At 41.3% G+C, this 13,584-nt stretch overlaps 1 protein-coding gene across 2 annotated transcripts in view; it reads left to right on the top strand.

Moving 5' to 3' along the window:
• LOC146611617 (protein jagged-2-like) overlaps window positions 1–11,790 on the top strand; it is a 51,393-nt gene extending 39,603 nt beyond the window's left edge. For both annotated transcript variants that reach the window (XM_085343163.1, XM_085343162.1), the window contains 7 exons: window positions 470–555; window positions 1,158–1,271; window positions 1,914–2,029; window positions 2,136–2,396; window positions 2,892–3,023; window positions 8,055–8,214; window positions 8,548–11,790. In XM_085343163.1, coding sequence (XP_085199289.1) covers window positions 470–555; window positions 1,158–1,271; window positions 1,914–2,029; window positions 2,136–2,396; window positions 2,892–3,023; window positions 8,055–8,214; window positions 8,548–9,053 — 1,375 coding nt within the window. In that variant the 3' untranslated portion in view covers window positions 9,054–11,790. The remainder of the gene's footprint in view (window positions 1–469; window positions 556–1,157; window positions 1,272–1,913; window positions 2,030–2,135; window positions 2,397–2,891; window positions 3,024–8,054; window positions 8,215–8,547) is intronic.
• The last annotated feature ends 1,794 nt before the right edge of the window (window positions 11,791–13,584 follow it).

The raw sequence follows: 13,584 nt of genomic DNA, 5'->3' as shown, positions 1-13,584 counted from the left end.
TGGATGAGGAGGGGGAGAAGTGCAGGAGAGTGTGAAGTGTCACCCCTCTGACCATTCACCGACCTCGACCTGGGAAACATTGTAAGGAGTGAAGGTGTTGAGGGGTGTTTGGGGGGGCTCGGTATGTGGCCTGGGCAGATTTACATATGAAGCCTGGACATTGATCTGGGATCAGCTTCATCCTGCTGCGCCTGAGAGGCTCTGCAGACCCACAGAGCAGAGCGTGGGATAAATCAGGACTACTAAGCTACACATATCTACCCGTTCACCCATTTTCCAGCTATGCGTACATTTTCTTATCTCTTTTGTGTGTGTGAGCGGGGTTATATGGGTCAAATTAGATTATTTACTTACCAAGTACAAAAAAAATTCAGAGAGCTTTTGTTAACATCAAAAACTGAATATTTGTTTCTAGGTTAAATCCACTTTTGATTGACTTGTTTGGATCTGTCTCCTGTCTCCTTTGTAGCTACAACGGTGGCATCTGTGTGGATGGTGTGAACTGGTTTCGCTGCGAGTGCGCTCCAGGATTCGCTGGACCGGACTGCCGCATCAGTGAGTCCCTGGGAACTGGAAGGGGGCATGAGGCTGGGGTCAGATGGGCGGGGGTTCAGGGGTGAAAGGCCGCAGCGAGGGAGCGTGAGCCGATTGTTTCAGGGCGACAGATTAGGAAGCCTTTCAGGAAGACCGTCTTAACCTCTCCCCTCTGCACCGAGCGAGGTCAGAGCTGAAGTTTGTCAGACAGGTCTGTGCGCTCTCCCGTGGCCCTTCTGGGAGAGAGCTCTTCAGAAAAAGCCCCCGCTGAACCAAAGCGTTCAGCGTTATTCTTTTAAAGAGTTTAAAACCAAACCGGTATTTGAGACTTTTTTTTTTTTTTTTTTTTAAGTAGAGAAACACTCAAAAGAGAAATGCAACACTGAAAGAAATATCTGTACTTAAAAATATTTTTTAGTTCTTAATGTTTTTAGGTTGTAGTTTTCAACTTTCTATGCGCTATAATCTGAAAAGTTTTTTCTAACAATGCCTACAATGCTTGCTTTTTAAATAAAGCACTCACAGTTGTTACAGTGAGTCACCGGGACTTGTCTAGACTGGTCTATGGTGGGCATTAGAAGTTTAATAATTCTCTGCACGCTGCCTGCGGTTTTCTCTTTCAGACATCGATGAGTGTCAGTCGTCTCCTTGTGCTGAAGGTTCGACCTGCATGGATGAGATCAATGGCTACCGCTGTCTCTGTCCTCCAGGACATGCTGGACCTCGCTGCCAAGACTGTAAGTACAATAAATAGCTGTTTATAGAGGTTCATAAGATGATGGTTTAGACGTAAACCAGATTTGAATCATTTTATTAAAGAAGACCTATTATGCTCGTTTCCAATATTTCTTTGCTTGGACCTTTTATCAGAGTAGCTGTTTGTTCATTTTTCACAAACGTTTGTCTTTATTTAGCACCCTTTGTGTGCCCTTTGGGTCTGAAGCCTATACGTAGATCCCTTGGCCCTCTATTTAAGCTCCCTGTCTTCTGATTGGCTGTCCCCAGTAAACACAAGGTCTTAAAAGCAGGAGGGGCTAAGACAACCATATTTGCAATATCCTCTGTCTATGACATCAAGCAGAGCTAAAAATAGAAAAAGTATCTGAAATGGAGTGAGCTTTTGGCTTGCAGGACTACATCGGCATACACTGACATCATTATTTTGAACTTCCACCATTTTTAATGTAAGCATTCACTACTCTGATAGTAGGTGCTGTATATGACAGAAGAAAAGGAGAGAGAATAATATGTCTACCTAGGGCAGCTCTATGGCTTTCATGTGACTACAGTGAACTCCAGCAGTTTTATAGGATTATAACTTACATTTAAGATTACATTTGACAACTTCAATTGTTGCTTTAATTCCTTCTTCTTTCCAGTCATCGGACTTGGGAAGCCATGCCGTCACACTGACCTACAGTTTCCTCACGGCAGCCGCTGGGAGGAGGAATGTAACACATGCCAGTGTGTCAACGGGAATGTTCATTGTTCCAAGGTTAGGAATACGAGAATGAATCGTAATTGCTAAAGCTAAGCTAGCTCGGTATTAGCTAACTGAGCGTTTGGTGTGGACCCTCTCTCTGAACGCTGAATTCCTCTAGGTGAGATGTGGCCGTAAGCTCTGCATCCTCCCGAAGGCTCTTCCGCCTCCCGAAGCAAACCTTCCGTCCTGCCCCGGAGGTCACGAGTGTGTGGAGCACCAGTTCCTCACCTGCTTCTCGCCACCCTGTCATCAGTGGGGGGTGTGCTCAACGCCAGACCCCCCCACACCTCTGCACACCCAGTGTGAACCTAACAGCGGCTATCTGGATAACAACTGTGCTCACATCACACTCATCTTTAAAAAGGACAAAGTGCCACAGGTGAGTAAATCATACAGAAGTAGGAACTTGAATCGTTGTCTTCTGAATTTTTTTAAGCTTGGTCTGTGGGTCCAGTTACAAAAGCCTTTTATGTCTTATGCTTTAGTGGCACTGAACAAAAATCTGTGGTTTTACATTGCAGGCACAGTTCACATAAACGTGATTCTTAATGTATTCTCCATACATTTCAAGACTATTAATATTAACACATGGCTTTTAATATAGAGGACACTTTTACAAAGGGACAGGTGCTGGATCAGCTCTGTACTGACCAAAAAACTTTGAGTCTTAGCAGGGGGAGGGGAAAAGTTTGTCTGGCTGTCTGGGTCATGCCTGTCGGGCATGTCTGAATGGGAACAAATCTGCTCCTCTGACAAAGTGCTGATGAGGCAAGGTTTTCCCCCTGCTGGGGGATGCTTTCGGATTGAATCCATGTAAGAAAGACTTAAAAGGAATGAGAGGAATTTGTTCACCCGTGTTGTCCGTGTGCCGCAGGGAACCACAGTGGAGAACATCTGCTCGGAGCTGAGGTATCTCCCCGTGACTCGGACGCTTGCTGAAGAGCGGGCATTGCTCATCCTCTGTGACCAGTCCTACTCCACCAGTGATGCCGTGGAAGTCGCTTTGGTAATTATTACACACACACACACATGCACTTGTGTGCACTTGTCCCACAATGTAAGACTGACTTGTGCCTTTATATTTGAAAAAGCAAAGAGCATTGGTGAGAAGTTTTAGGATGATTCCAAGACAGGAAAAGGAAGAAAGAAACGTTTAGAAAGTCTGTGAAGGTTCTCAGTCATACAGGTCATCATAGTCTAAGGAGCTTGGAAAGAAAAGCGACTTCTTTAAGTTGCTTGAAGATGTTTCACCGCTCATCCGAGAAGCTTCTTCAGTTTGAAATATGTATCTTTATGCAAATAATTCATCCCCCATTATGGCTACTGCATCCACCCACTACCATGATTCTGTGGAGATGCCTCTCTGATCTTTGATCCTGCTTACACGAACTCCCAGTCTTTCCTCCTCACTTGTCCCTTTTTTTCTTCTTCCACTTTATTGAATCGCACATAACCCCCCACTGCAAATTGTTTCCAGTAGAGGACAATAAAATCAGATCTTTTTTCTATTTTTGGTTTATTTCGTCCTTGTTTTAGAAAACAGAGAGAGGAAAGAAAGAAGTATTTGATGCTTTTAACAACATCTGGTTAAAATTTAGCTTTACTTTTGGGAACTTGCCGATCTTGCTCTCCTTCTGCATATTTCTTCTTCTTCCTCTGCATCTTTTCCTTCCCTGTCTTCTTTATCTTCTCCTTTAATATCTGCACAATCTGTCTGATCCCATCTGTCTCCCTTGCTTGCTTTTATTTGCCCTCCTTTATAATTTCCCCCCTCTTTGTTTTAGTTTCTGTATTTCTCACTCTCGGCCACCCAGACTTGAGGGAATCAGTCACATCTAAGCTCTTAATGGAGGGGATTAGTTTTTGTTCCTCTGATGTTTGCAGGCCTGTTTTGAGCGACAGATACAGGAAAAGGAGTGGTGAGCCTGACATCCACCCAAACTCCTCAACAAGGCTTTCATAAAAAGAAGGAGGAAAAAAAATAAAAAGCTCCACTCCCACTTGTTGCGGACTTGTGTTGCAGTGATATGTCACCGCTCAGTTTCACGTGCGAGTGAAATCTTTATGATCTGAGCGCAGGCTTTAACCTGAGCGGAGAAAGAAGTGCGATGCCTGTGTTTCAGAATGCATGTGGGGACGAGTGGTTTGTCTTGGTTTGTGTCCCCTCGAACATGTTGTGGCCTCTTCAAATGTTTTTTAAGGAAAACTGAGGGATGTTCAAGAAGTTGTGGCCAAATATTTGAAAGTGTTTACTTCGATTTGTTTCATCAGGCATGCTCATCACAGAGTTGTCCATGGGTGCTGCACAGACCTTTGCAGACTGATGTCCGCTTGTTGTAGGTGTGGCGGTGTTGAATTTATATACAGATATGGAAAAACTAGTAAGGTGGGAAACACTTGTTTATGTTCATGCTGTGTTGGTCCTTTGCTTTAGCGCTTGGCATGGAAAAAACAGTCATCATACATAAGAAATCTTTTGTAGTGGAGTGTTGGAAACTGTTTTTAATTTTAACAATTTTTTGTGCTTCTTTCTCTTCATGGGGAATTCCACTGTTGTTCCCATTACTGTCCAAGCCAGCGTTTCTACCAGTCAGCGCTCTGTCTGCTGATAGCATCGCAAACGTTTGGCTCGATGCTGTTGGCTTTTTGGAGGCGCTGGTGGAATTTCCTCTGTCTTTGTAGCCATGCATTCGATTTAGTTGAGTTATAGTTATATATATATATATATATATATATACATACACACACACACATACATATTAGGGGTGCAACGATACACAAAATTCACGGTTCGGTTCGATACTTTGGTGTCACGGTTCGATATTTTTTCGATACAAAAAAAATGTTCATGCCTTTTTAATTTGTCATTTATTAAAATTATAAATATATATTTTAACTCAAAAGTACAGTTTTTAAATTTAACCCTAACCCTTGTGCGTGTTTTTTATTTTGACAGCGAATGCGCACCTGCGGACCACTTATGTGCAGCCCTGGTTATATAGCTCGTCATATTGCAGCCACAGAAATTCTTTTGTCCATGAAACCATAAAGCTGCACTTTCTTTTTGCCTTATAGTCTGATTTGTCATAACTTCTCCTGCTGCTTTTACACAGGCACTCACATAAGCTCAGCGATTCTCTGCGTGATCAACCTCTCACATGTTTAAGCTTGCTGCAGGAGATTTCACTTGTCATGTTTGCATAGTAAGCTAACGATTAATAAGACGATGTCAGAGGAATTGGTGCACAAATTATCATCACTCACAGATCAGTGCTGTCGCTCTCTATACACAGTTCGCACGATTGCAAAGTGAAAGCAAAAAAACAAGCGCAAATTCAAACGCGACTTCAATATGTCACATATTGACAGTGGCTCACCGATGCCAATGACATAATTACCCAGCTACATTTCTGAAAGAATGCAAAAGCATTGACATATATTTTTCCTACAATAGCCCGACGGGCAGGGAAGAGATAGATTTTGGTAGCCCGACTGAAAAAATCGCTAGCTCCGGGACGTCGGGCTAGCGATATTGCAAGCCCTGTATCTGATTGAGGAATCACTCATCTTTGGAAAAGAGAGTTTATTACAGAGAAATGTCTCTTTCCAAAATAAAAGCTATACTATCCGCTTCTTCTGGGCTATATTCTCAGCAGCATAAGGAGAATCATGTGCTAACAGCTGTCTAAATGACTCGGCTAAAGTTAGTAGCATGCTTGTTGTTTTTGTCTTTGCACTAGGATGATGTCGGTGTAAATGTGCAGTCATATTCGTTGTGTTCCCACTAGTGCTTTCAGGTTAATCTCGTTGAAATGACCTTAACGCCACAACACGGCAAATCTCCGTTAACGAGCTACCGCCGATCGCTCCGTGCATGGGGCTAGACGGCCAACACGTTAACGAGCTAACTGCGCTAACACACTAGTTCACACCAATGTAATTGAGCATTGCATGGCACATCCAACATACTGTTTTACTTTAGTCCATGACTCGCTTACCTTCAGGGTCATACGTCACATGAAAACCAAAATAATTCCAAACGCCAGATCTGAATGAGAGTGGGGGAGGTCCATGTTGCTGAGAGCTTAACTTCTGTCTCGCTAGCTTGCCCTGTGCTCTTCCTTCTGACTATGCTGTCTGTGTGGAGCGCTCAGTGGATCTGCGCTCGACAGTGCAGCCTAGGCGGAGTAGTCGAACACAGATTCACTGAGCGCTCAACACAGACAGCATCGTCAGAAGGAAAATTGATAAAATAAATTACAAATGTTGTATTGTTCGATATATATATATATATATATATATATATATATAACAACAAGGCACTTTGTATTGTAAGGTAAAGACCCTAAATAACCCCAGAGAAAACTGCAACAATCAAACAACCCCCTTTGAGCGAGCACTTGGTGACAGTAGGAAGGAAAAGCTCCCTTTTAACAAGAAGAAACCTTTAGCAGAACCGGACTCCAGAGGGGGCAGCCGTCTGTCGTGACCAGTTGGGGTTGGACAAACACAAACCAACACTAATGAACTAAACACTAAATGTGTTTTCATCCGCTGCTCAAGATAGTCCCAAATAATTGCAAAAAAAATTAATTATTTCCTTCTGTTTGAGCTTTTTTTTGCTGAGGATTACCTTTCCCGCTAGGTAGAAATAGTGTAAGAGGATGTGGACTGATTCTTCTTACAGCTCTTGGAGGGAGTCCTGTCTACATGCCCAAAATTACAACTAAGTTCTTAGAACTCCAGCGTTGGGATGTTTTAGCTCCTGCTTCAGGATAGCCGCTTTCTGGCACAAGAGGAACTTAAACACTAGAACAGTGATTGTTCTAGAATTGAGCACATGTTGCTGTCAAGTGTGTTAGATACATTTCCTCTCCAAACTGGAACAAAATATGGTAAAAATAAATAAATAAATAAATCCTTCAAGAGTATTTGGGTGTTATTAAGCAAACTCGGACCTCCACACACAGTAAACAATATATAGAGAAAATGATGAACCCCAAAAGATCTCCTTGCAGTCTACAGCATGCACGTTGTGCACTGAGCTCAGTATCTCTGCAATGTGATCTGTCAGTCAGTCTGGAAGTTGGGTGTGTGAATGAGCTGCTGATTTCCTCAGGAGAAGAAAAAAGGAGTGTTTGTCCCCAGGCGAGCAGGGAGCACAGCTGGCCTCTTTTCTATTGTTTGTCCTAATTGAACTACACAGCACACAGCTAATCCCCCAACAACAGCCCTGCATCCCCAACTCCACCTCTCTGTTCTCACCATCAGCACCTTATTAGGCAATTAACTCCACCCTCAGCGGGGGGGGTGGGTTCACAGCCTGCCAGATGTTGGGAGGAGAATCTCTTTTATTCTGACGGATGAATGTGTTTTTTCTTCTTCTTCTTTTTTGTCTTCTTACATGGCCTCGAGCGAGACTTTGACCATTTGGCGAATGGGACTTCTTTTCTTTCTCCGCTGCACTGAGGGAATCTGTGTTTTGCAAATTTTTTTCCTTTTACCTACAAATCAGCTTTTCTTTACATCGCTGAAAAGCTCTATTCAAAGAGCACTGAAAGGTTTGAGGGAGTATTTGTGTCCCCTGTAATGAAAAGCAACTGTCAGATGTTTAAGATGTGCATTACATATTTTAGTGTGTGCAGGGATCATGATTTGATTGGAACTCTCTCTGTTATTCTTGTCACGATGGTTCTGGTTTTGCTTATCTTCTGGGTGTGGTTTGTGAGAATCAGACTTTCTGGCAGTAGAAAACTAAACGTGACACGATGAACCTTTCAGAAGAGGCACAGAAATGATGTGATTTTAACCAAAAATAAATGCAATGAGATGTTCTCATGTAATCCAGGATTATACAAAAGCAAGTGTCTTCCAGGACCATAATTGAATGAAACCATTAATTCCTGCAATCAGCTATGAAAACACTAAACTTTCTCTGAGCTATACCCACCACATATTCAAATCTAAACGGCGAAACAAGTTATTTTGAATTAAAAAGAGAAATAAATCTTATTGTTCCTGTTCTTCCTCTTTGTAGTCTTTTGAGCAGGATGGAGGATCGAAAGACGGCGACTGTGGACAGATCCAGAAGGTGGCCAGCGCTATCACCACTGCGCTGTCCAAACGCCAGAACAGCACCATCATTCTGGCAGTGGTTGAGGTCAAAGTGAAGGTGGTGGTGGAGTGCCCTACTGGTGGTGAGTTACACATCGGTTCCTCTGTGAGAATTAGTCTACCGTATTTTTGTCATATTTGCTACAACTAGCATTTTTGTTCAATTTATCACTTAAAATTGTGTTGCTCAATCACGAATCACACTGATGTTACAAAATTCTATACAATCACTCTCTGGCCTCTGATCTGCAAGAAAAAACTGAAGCGGTTCCAAATTTAGTCAAATTTAGTTATTATATTCTGTACAAAACAATAGGTACATGCTTTTTTCTTAATTTTGCCGATGGTATGATATATCTTTGTAACATCTTTAAATGCAATGATCTCCTAATATCCCATTAAACCTTCCTCTTCAGGTTACCTGGTCCCAGTTTTGTGTGTGGTCTTCAGCGTTCTCTGGATCTTCTGCATCGTTGTTTGCGTTTGGTGGACCCGCAAGAGGAAGAAAGAGCGCGAGAGAGCGGCCCGATCTGAGGAGACAACAGTCAACAACCAGCTGGAGCCGCTGCGAAGCAACACTCTCAAGGATAACCGCGACAAAGACGTTCAGTATGAATGCAAGAAACTGATGGGCCCCTCTGACAGGACGTGCGATGGGGCCGAGGGTGAGGAGGACGGGGAGCACGAGGGGGATCAGGCGGAAGACGAGGAAAGGGCGTTGGGCATGGGAGACAAGTGTCCGCCTCAGAAGTGCACCATAACACAGGACAGGGGAATGATGGGTAAGGGAGGGATGATTTGTACAACGCGCAGCGGTCCGCTGAAGGTGCCGCACCGGACAGCGTACAGCCCCAAAGACAACCGGTGTAAAAACCTGAATGCCGCCAAACTCAGCGAGGACATTAAAGATCACTACGTGTGAACCCCACACAGGAAGAGGAGGGACCGTCTGAGTAAAAGGAAGAAACTGCGATGTCTTCAATGTCACTGACTTTTCAACTCTTAAAAGCACCAAAAGTGAAGATTACAGATGCTTTAATTTTATATTTTTTATTTGCCTCGCCTTATTTAAATTCTTCTTCTGCAGCACAGATGTTACTATAAAAAAAAAAAAAAAAAAAAAAAGAGGCATGAAAATTAAACATCACGGCTTCGGGATTTCTGGATTGTTACACTGTTGAAATCAAGAATTTTCTTTTCACATTTCTAGATTTTCTGTTTACACACATTTCTTTCTATTTTTTATTTTTTTTGCTTCACTAGAAAAAAACTAACGCTCACGTTTGTTTCTTTGAAACTTTGGAGATTTAACTGAACGTCATTGGCTGGCAGCTGTTAACGCCGTTTCTACTGCGTGGCGTGGTGCATTTGTTTCCTGTCTGCCTTAGCCCACACCTGTGGGCCTTTTCTACACTGTCTTCAAATCATGTGTTTTTATTTAAAGAAAAAAAATACTAAAAACAAGTTTTATATATATATTTAAGTTCTTTGAAAGTTGGCACAAAGTAACCACTGTATAATGCCTGGCATGATTTTTTTTTTGTTTGTTTGTTTACAGTCATAAACATCTTAAAGGTTTATATATCATTTGAAAATAATTGGCACTACTTCCTGCAAGTCTGCATGATTATTTTTCAGCATATTGCTTTAGTAGAAAAGTGCCTTCAGCTCCTATTTTTACTTCTTTCCTTCCTCTTGTAGACTGTACGCAGATTTTAAATACACAAAAAGGGAAAGAAGTCCTAACAACAACTCGATCGCAGTAAATGCTGTTTTCTTCTTTGCATTGTACATATGTAAATATAAAAAATGGCTGTGTATATTTGAGTTTAATAACTTAAGTGATGCTTTGTATCATAGTTATTCTAAAAAATAAGATTGTTTTGTGGTTGTTTCTTTCTTTCTTTTTTTAATTATGTCATTCCGTTTATCAGTGTCTGTTGACACTACGACAGGTTTTAGACAGATTTTTCAGTGCCCGTGGTCCCACTGAGTCATGAAAACTTGTTTAAAGAGAAATTAAGTGTTGATTGTTTGTCTTTATGTTTAGAATTATTTGTTAGAGAGCTGATCCCAGACCTGCCAGCCATTGGAACAGGCTGTGAGGATCAGCTGGGTCATCAGTGCTACAGCTACAGGAACTCCATCATTAACAGTCATTTTCATCTCACTGGAGACCTCCAGAGTGAAATTTTATGAGCATTTGCAATAGTCACCTTTTATTACTTTTGATACTTTTAATTCTACAAATTCAATTTGTAGTGTATTTTCTTTTTTTGGGGGGGGGTCCATTTGATCTTTTTAAACTTCGGTCCCTGAATTTCATTATCACAGTGTTCAGGGCTAAGTATAAAGCCAGTCCTCCAAAAAATATATTAATATGACTGATGTTATTTTGATTTTATGCCATTTTGTATCCAGATAGGTTCTAATTTATGTATTTGCTCAGTTTTCTGTTGGATTTTTGCTAAATTATGTATTTTCTTTCATTTTCTCCACATTGGACTTGCTGTAACACACCATTGTCATTTATCACTTAATGACTCACTCATAACTGCTGATCTCTACCTTCTAATCCACATTGTTCTTTTACATTTGAAGCAATCCGAGTAGATCCAGATCTAGGTTTCTTTGTTCAGGTTTTCCTCAGTATCATCACTCAAAACGAGTAAAGCTGTTCCCGAAAGCACTTCTTAATTCATTAATGTCATACTCCCTACAGAAATGCATGTACTGACATTTGACAATCATCATTTTGGCATCACAGCAGGCAAGCAAATTGAAGAATTTTGATATTTGTCTTGTCAAAAGCAAAGGCGAAGCGCTGTATGCTATAAATGATGTGTTTCTGTTCATGTCTGGCAGAATGGAAATATAATTTCAAGTTAAGAAAGTTTTTGACTGACGGTTCTGAGGTGCTCTGCCACATGCTGCTTACGAGATTATTGGACACCAAATGGCAAAAAGGAAAACTTTGGTGAATCTTTAATCAGCACTGATGCATCTGATTTCTATTTTCAGTATGTAGAGGACGCAGGGTCCAAACAACTTAAAAGCCCCGCTGCCAGTCTCACCTGAGCCTCTTAGTATGTGAGTTACAAATTTATAGTTCTACAGTCTGCTGACAGCAGAGATGCTGCACAGAGCAGCATGGTGTTAGCTTCAAACAACTCCACGGTAATCATCCACCCAGGGGAAGTGCTGTTTAGCAAGACACTGAAACCTCATCACAGACAGTGTGTTGTGTGAATGGGAACCTGCTTGCAATAGATGTGTCTGTATCCTAATGTACCGCCTCTCCCTGTGTGTATCTACTCTGGTCTAATGAAGGGAACAAGTTGTATTACTGTTGATGTTGTTTGACTGTTGTGGATGTTGTCCAGTCTGTTTCTGCACTAAGAACATACAGGAAGAGAAATGTTTAGTGTTACCTCCACAGCAGTTGCAGGAGGGGGTTGGGGGTCAGTTATTGTCACTGTTTGCAGATGAATATGATGATTTTTTTTTCAATATTTTTTGTTAATGCAGATGCATTCATAGAAAACCCAAATAATTTTTCTCTCAGTAAATTTTTACTTTCTGTTAGCCCCACACGGAGGGCTGAATGTGCAGAACATTGTAATTATTTTGTACAATATTTGGTAAAAGTCTTGGTTTGTTAGTGGAATTTTTTTGTTTGTTCTTAGAACAATACTATTATTTATTAAAGTATTTTATACCAAAGTCTGTTTTGTGTTGTCATTTGTTAAAAAGCTGTCATTGGCTACTGCAAATGCCCTTATAACTGGACCTTTCACTAAGGTACTCTTGAAGCTTTCATTTACCTTCCATTCTGTAACTTGTTCATTCTAGACATTTGAATTCATCCTAAAGTTGTAAAGTGTTTCTATGTATTCATTGTAAAATTCCAAGTTCCATTTAGTTCAAATCAGCACTTTGAAAGGGAACATTTTACATTTGTATTCTAGAATTTTACTTCCTACTTAAAAACTCCAACCTCAATTCTCGAGCGTCACTTTCCAGTAAAGTTATATTCATTCGATTTTAAATCCCACACAATTACTTTTTTTTTTAACCTTTTTTCCAAATTAGAACTTCTACATTTTTTTATTTTAGAATGTCACTTTCCATTCTAGAACTTCTTTCCCTCCTTGACTCAAATTGTCACTGGAACTTCAATTTTCATTCAGCAATTGTGTTTTACAGTTTGCAGTTTTTTATTTGCAGACCTAAATTTAAACCTACCGCATGTTTTTGGTGCTAACCTAGTTTTCACTAGTTTTGAGAAAAGGCGCTGTAATCAAGGAGTGTCAAGCTGACACTTCCTTCCTTTTCAAACTAAAAGTCTGTCCACTTTAGGTCACACAGAACTGCTGTATTGGGTCAATATTAGCTTTGCAAAATGTTTACAGGGAGTGTGGTTAAACTCTCCTAAATGAAGTTTGTTCCATAAACTGAATTTGCTTATGTTTCATTTGTAAAGGGTTACGAAATAGGTTTAAATTGCAGGAGTTCACAATATGAGTTGTTTTACCTTTTTTACTTTCTACATTTCTAAAAAAAGAAGAAGAAAAAAGTACACATTTTTTCTGCAATATTTTCTATCCTATCTTATTTTTGTATGTAGCTTGACACCCAAAACATTTCTTTAGCCATGGAGACAATTGCCCAGCATCCCGCTCCCACTTCATTTAGCGCCAAGCCAATAAGAGAAGTCCTTTGCATGACTACATCTGCCCCTTTAATGACATGGTGGGAAATGATTAACAGTAGCCCGCTCTGCATGAAAGCCTTCCAGCAGCTGTGTTGGATATCCTTAATGCTTGGTGGGACGTTATGTGCTATGCTGTGTTCATTAACCCATCAGTTGTTTTGGGAAGAATGGGAAATGTGTCTGGAATCCTGGATGGCATAGCTTTCAGGTCACATGCACGTTCAGTGCACATTTGCTGACCTGCTTGGAGTGGAGCACAATGGGAGATTGAAAAATAACGGCACAGTACAAACAGCAGGAACAAGCGATAGCATTAGCAACTGGTGTCGTCCCACAATGTAGCATGTAAACAGAATTAAACTGCTTGTATCAGAGCACCGCCTTGTAATCGGAAGGTTGCCGGTTCGAGCCCCGGGCCGGACAGTCTCCGTTGTTGTGTCCTTGACACTTCACCTACCGCCTACTGGTGTTGGCCAGAAGGGCCTATGGCGCGACCCTCTGTCAGTCTGCCCCAGGGCAACTGTGGCTACAACTGTAGCTTGCCTCCACCAGTGTGTGAATGTGTGTGTGTGAAGGGGTGGATGACTGGGTGTGTAAAGCGCTTTGGGATCCCTAGGCGGGACTACGCCTACTACGGTAGTAAAAGCGCTATACAAATACAGGCCATTTACCATTTACAGGAGCTGCCAGTAAAATCACATAATCCTCAGACAAACTTGACCTAAGAGGCCTGTTAAAA

This window comes from Diplotaxodon limnothrissa, linkage group LG19 (genome assembly GCF_057381915.1).
Source record: "Diplotaxodon limnothrissa isolate DT_005_m linkage group LG19, D_limnothrissa_male_GT1.1, whole genome shotgun sequence".
NCBI lineage: Eukaryota > Metazoa > Chordata > Actinopteri > Cichliformes > Cichlidae > Diplotaxodon > Diplotaxodon limnothrissa.
The sequence above is the reverse complement of the archived record's forward strand: the minus strand, read 5'-3'. Positions and strand labels throughout refer to the sequence as shown.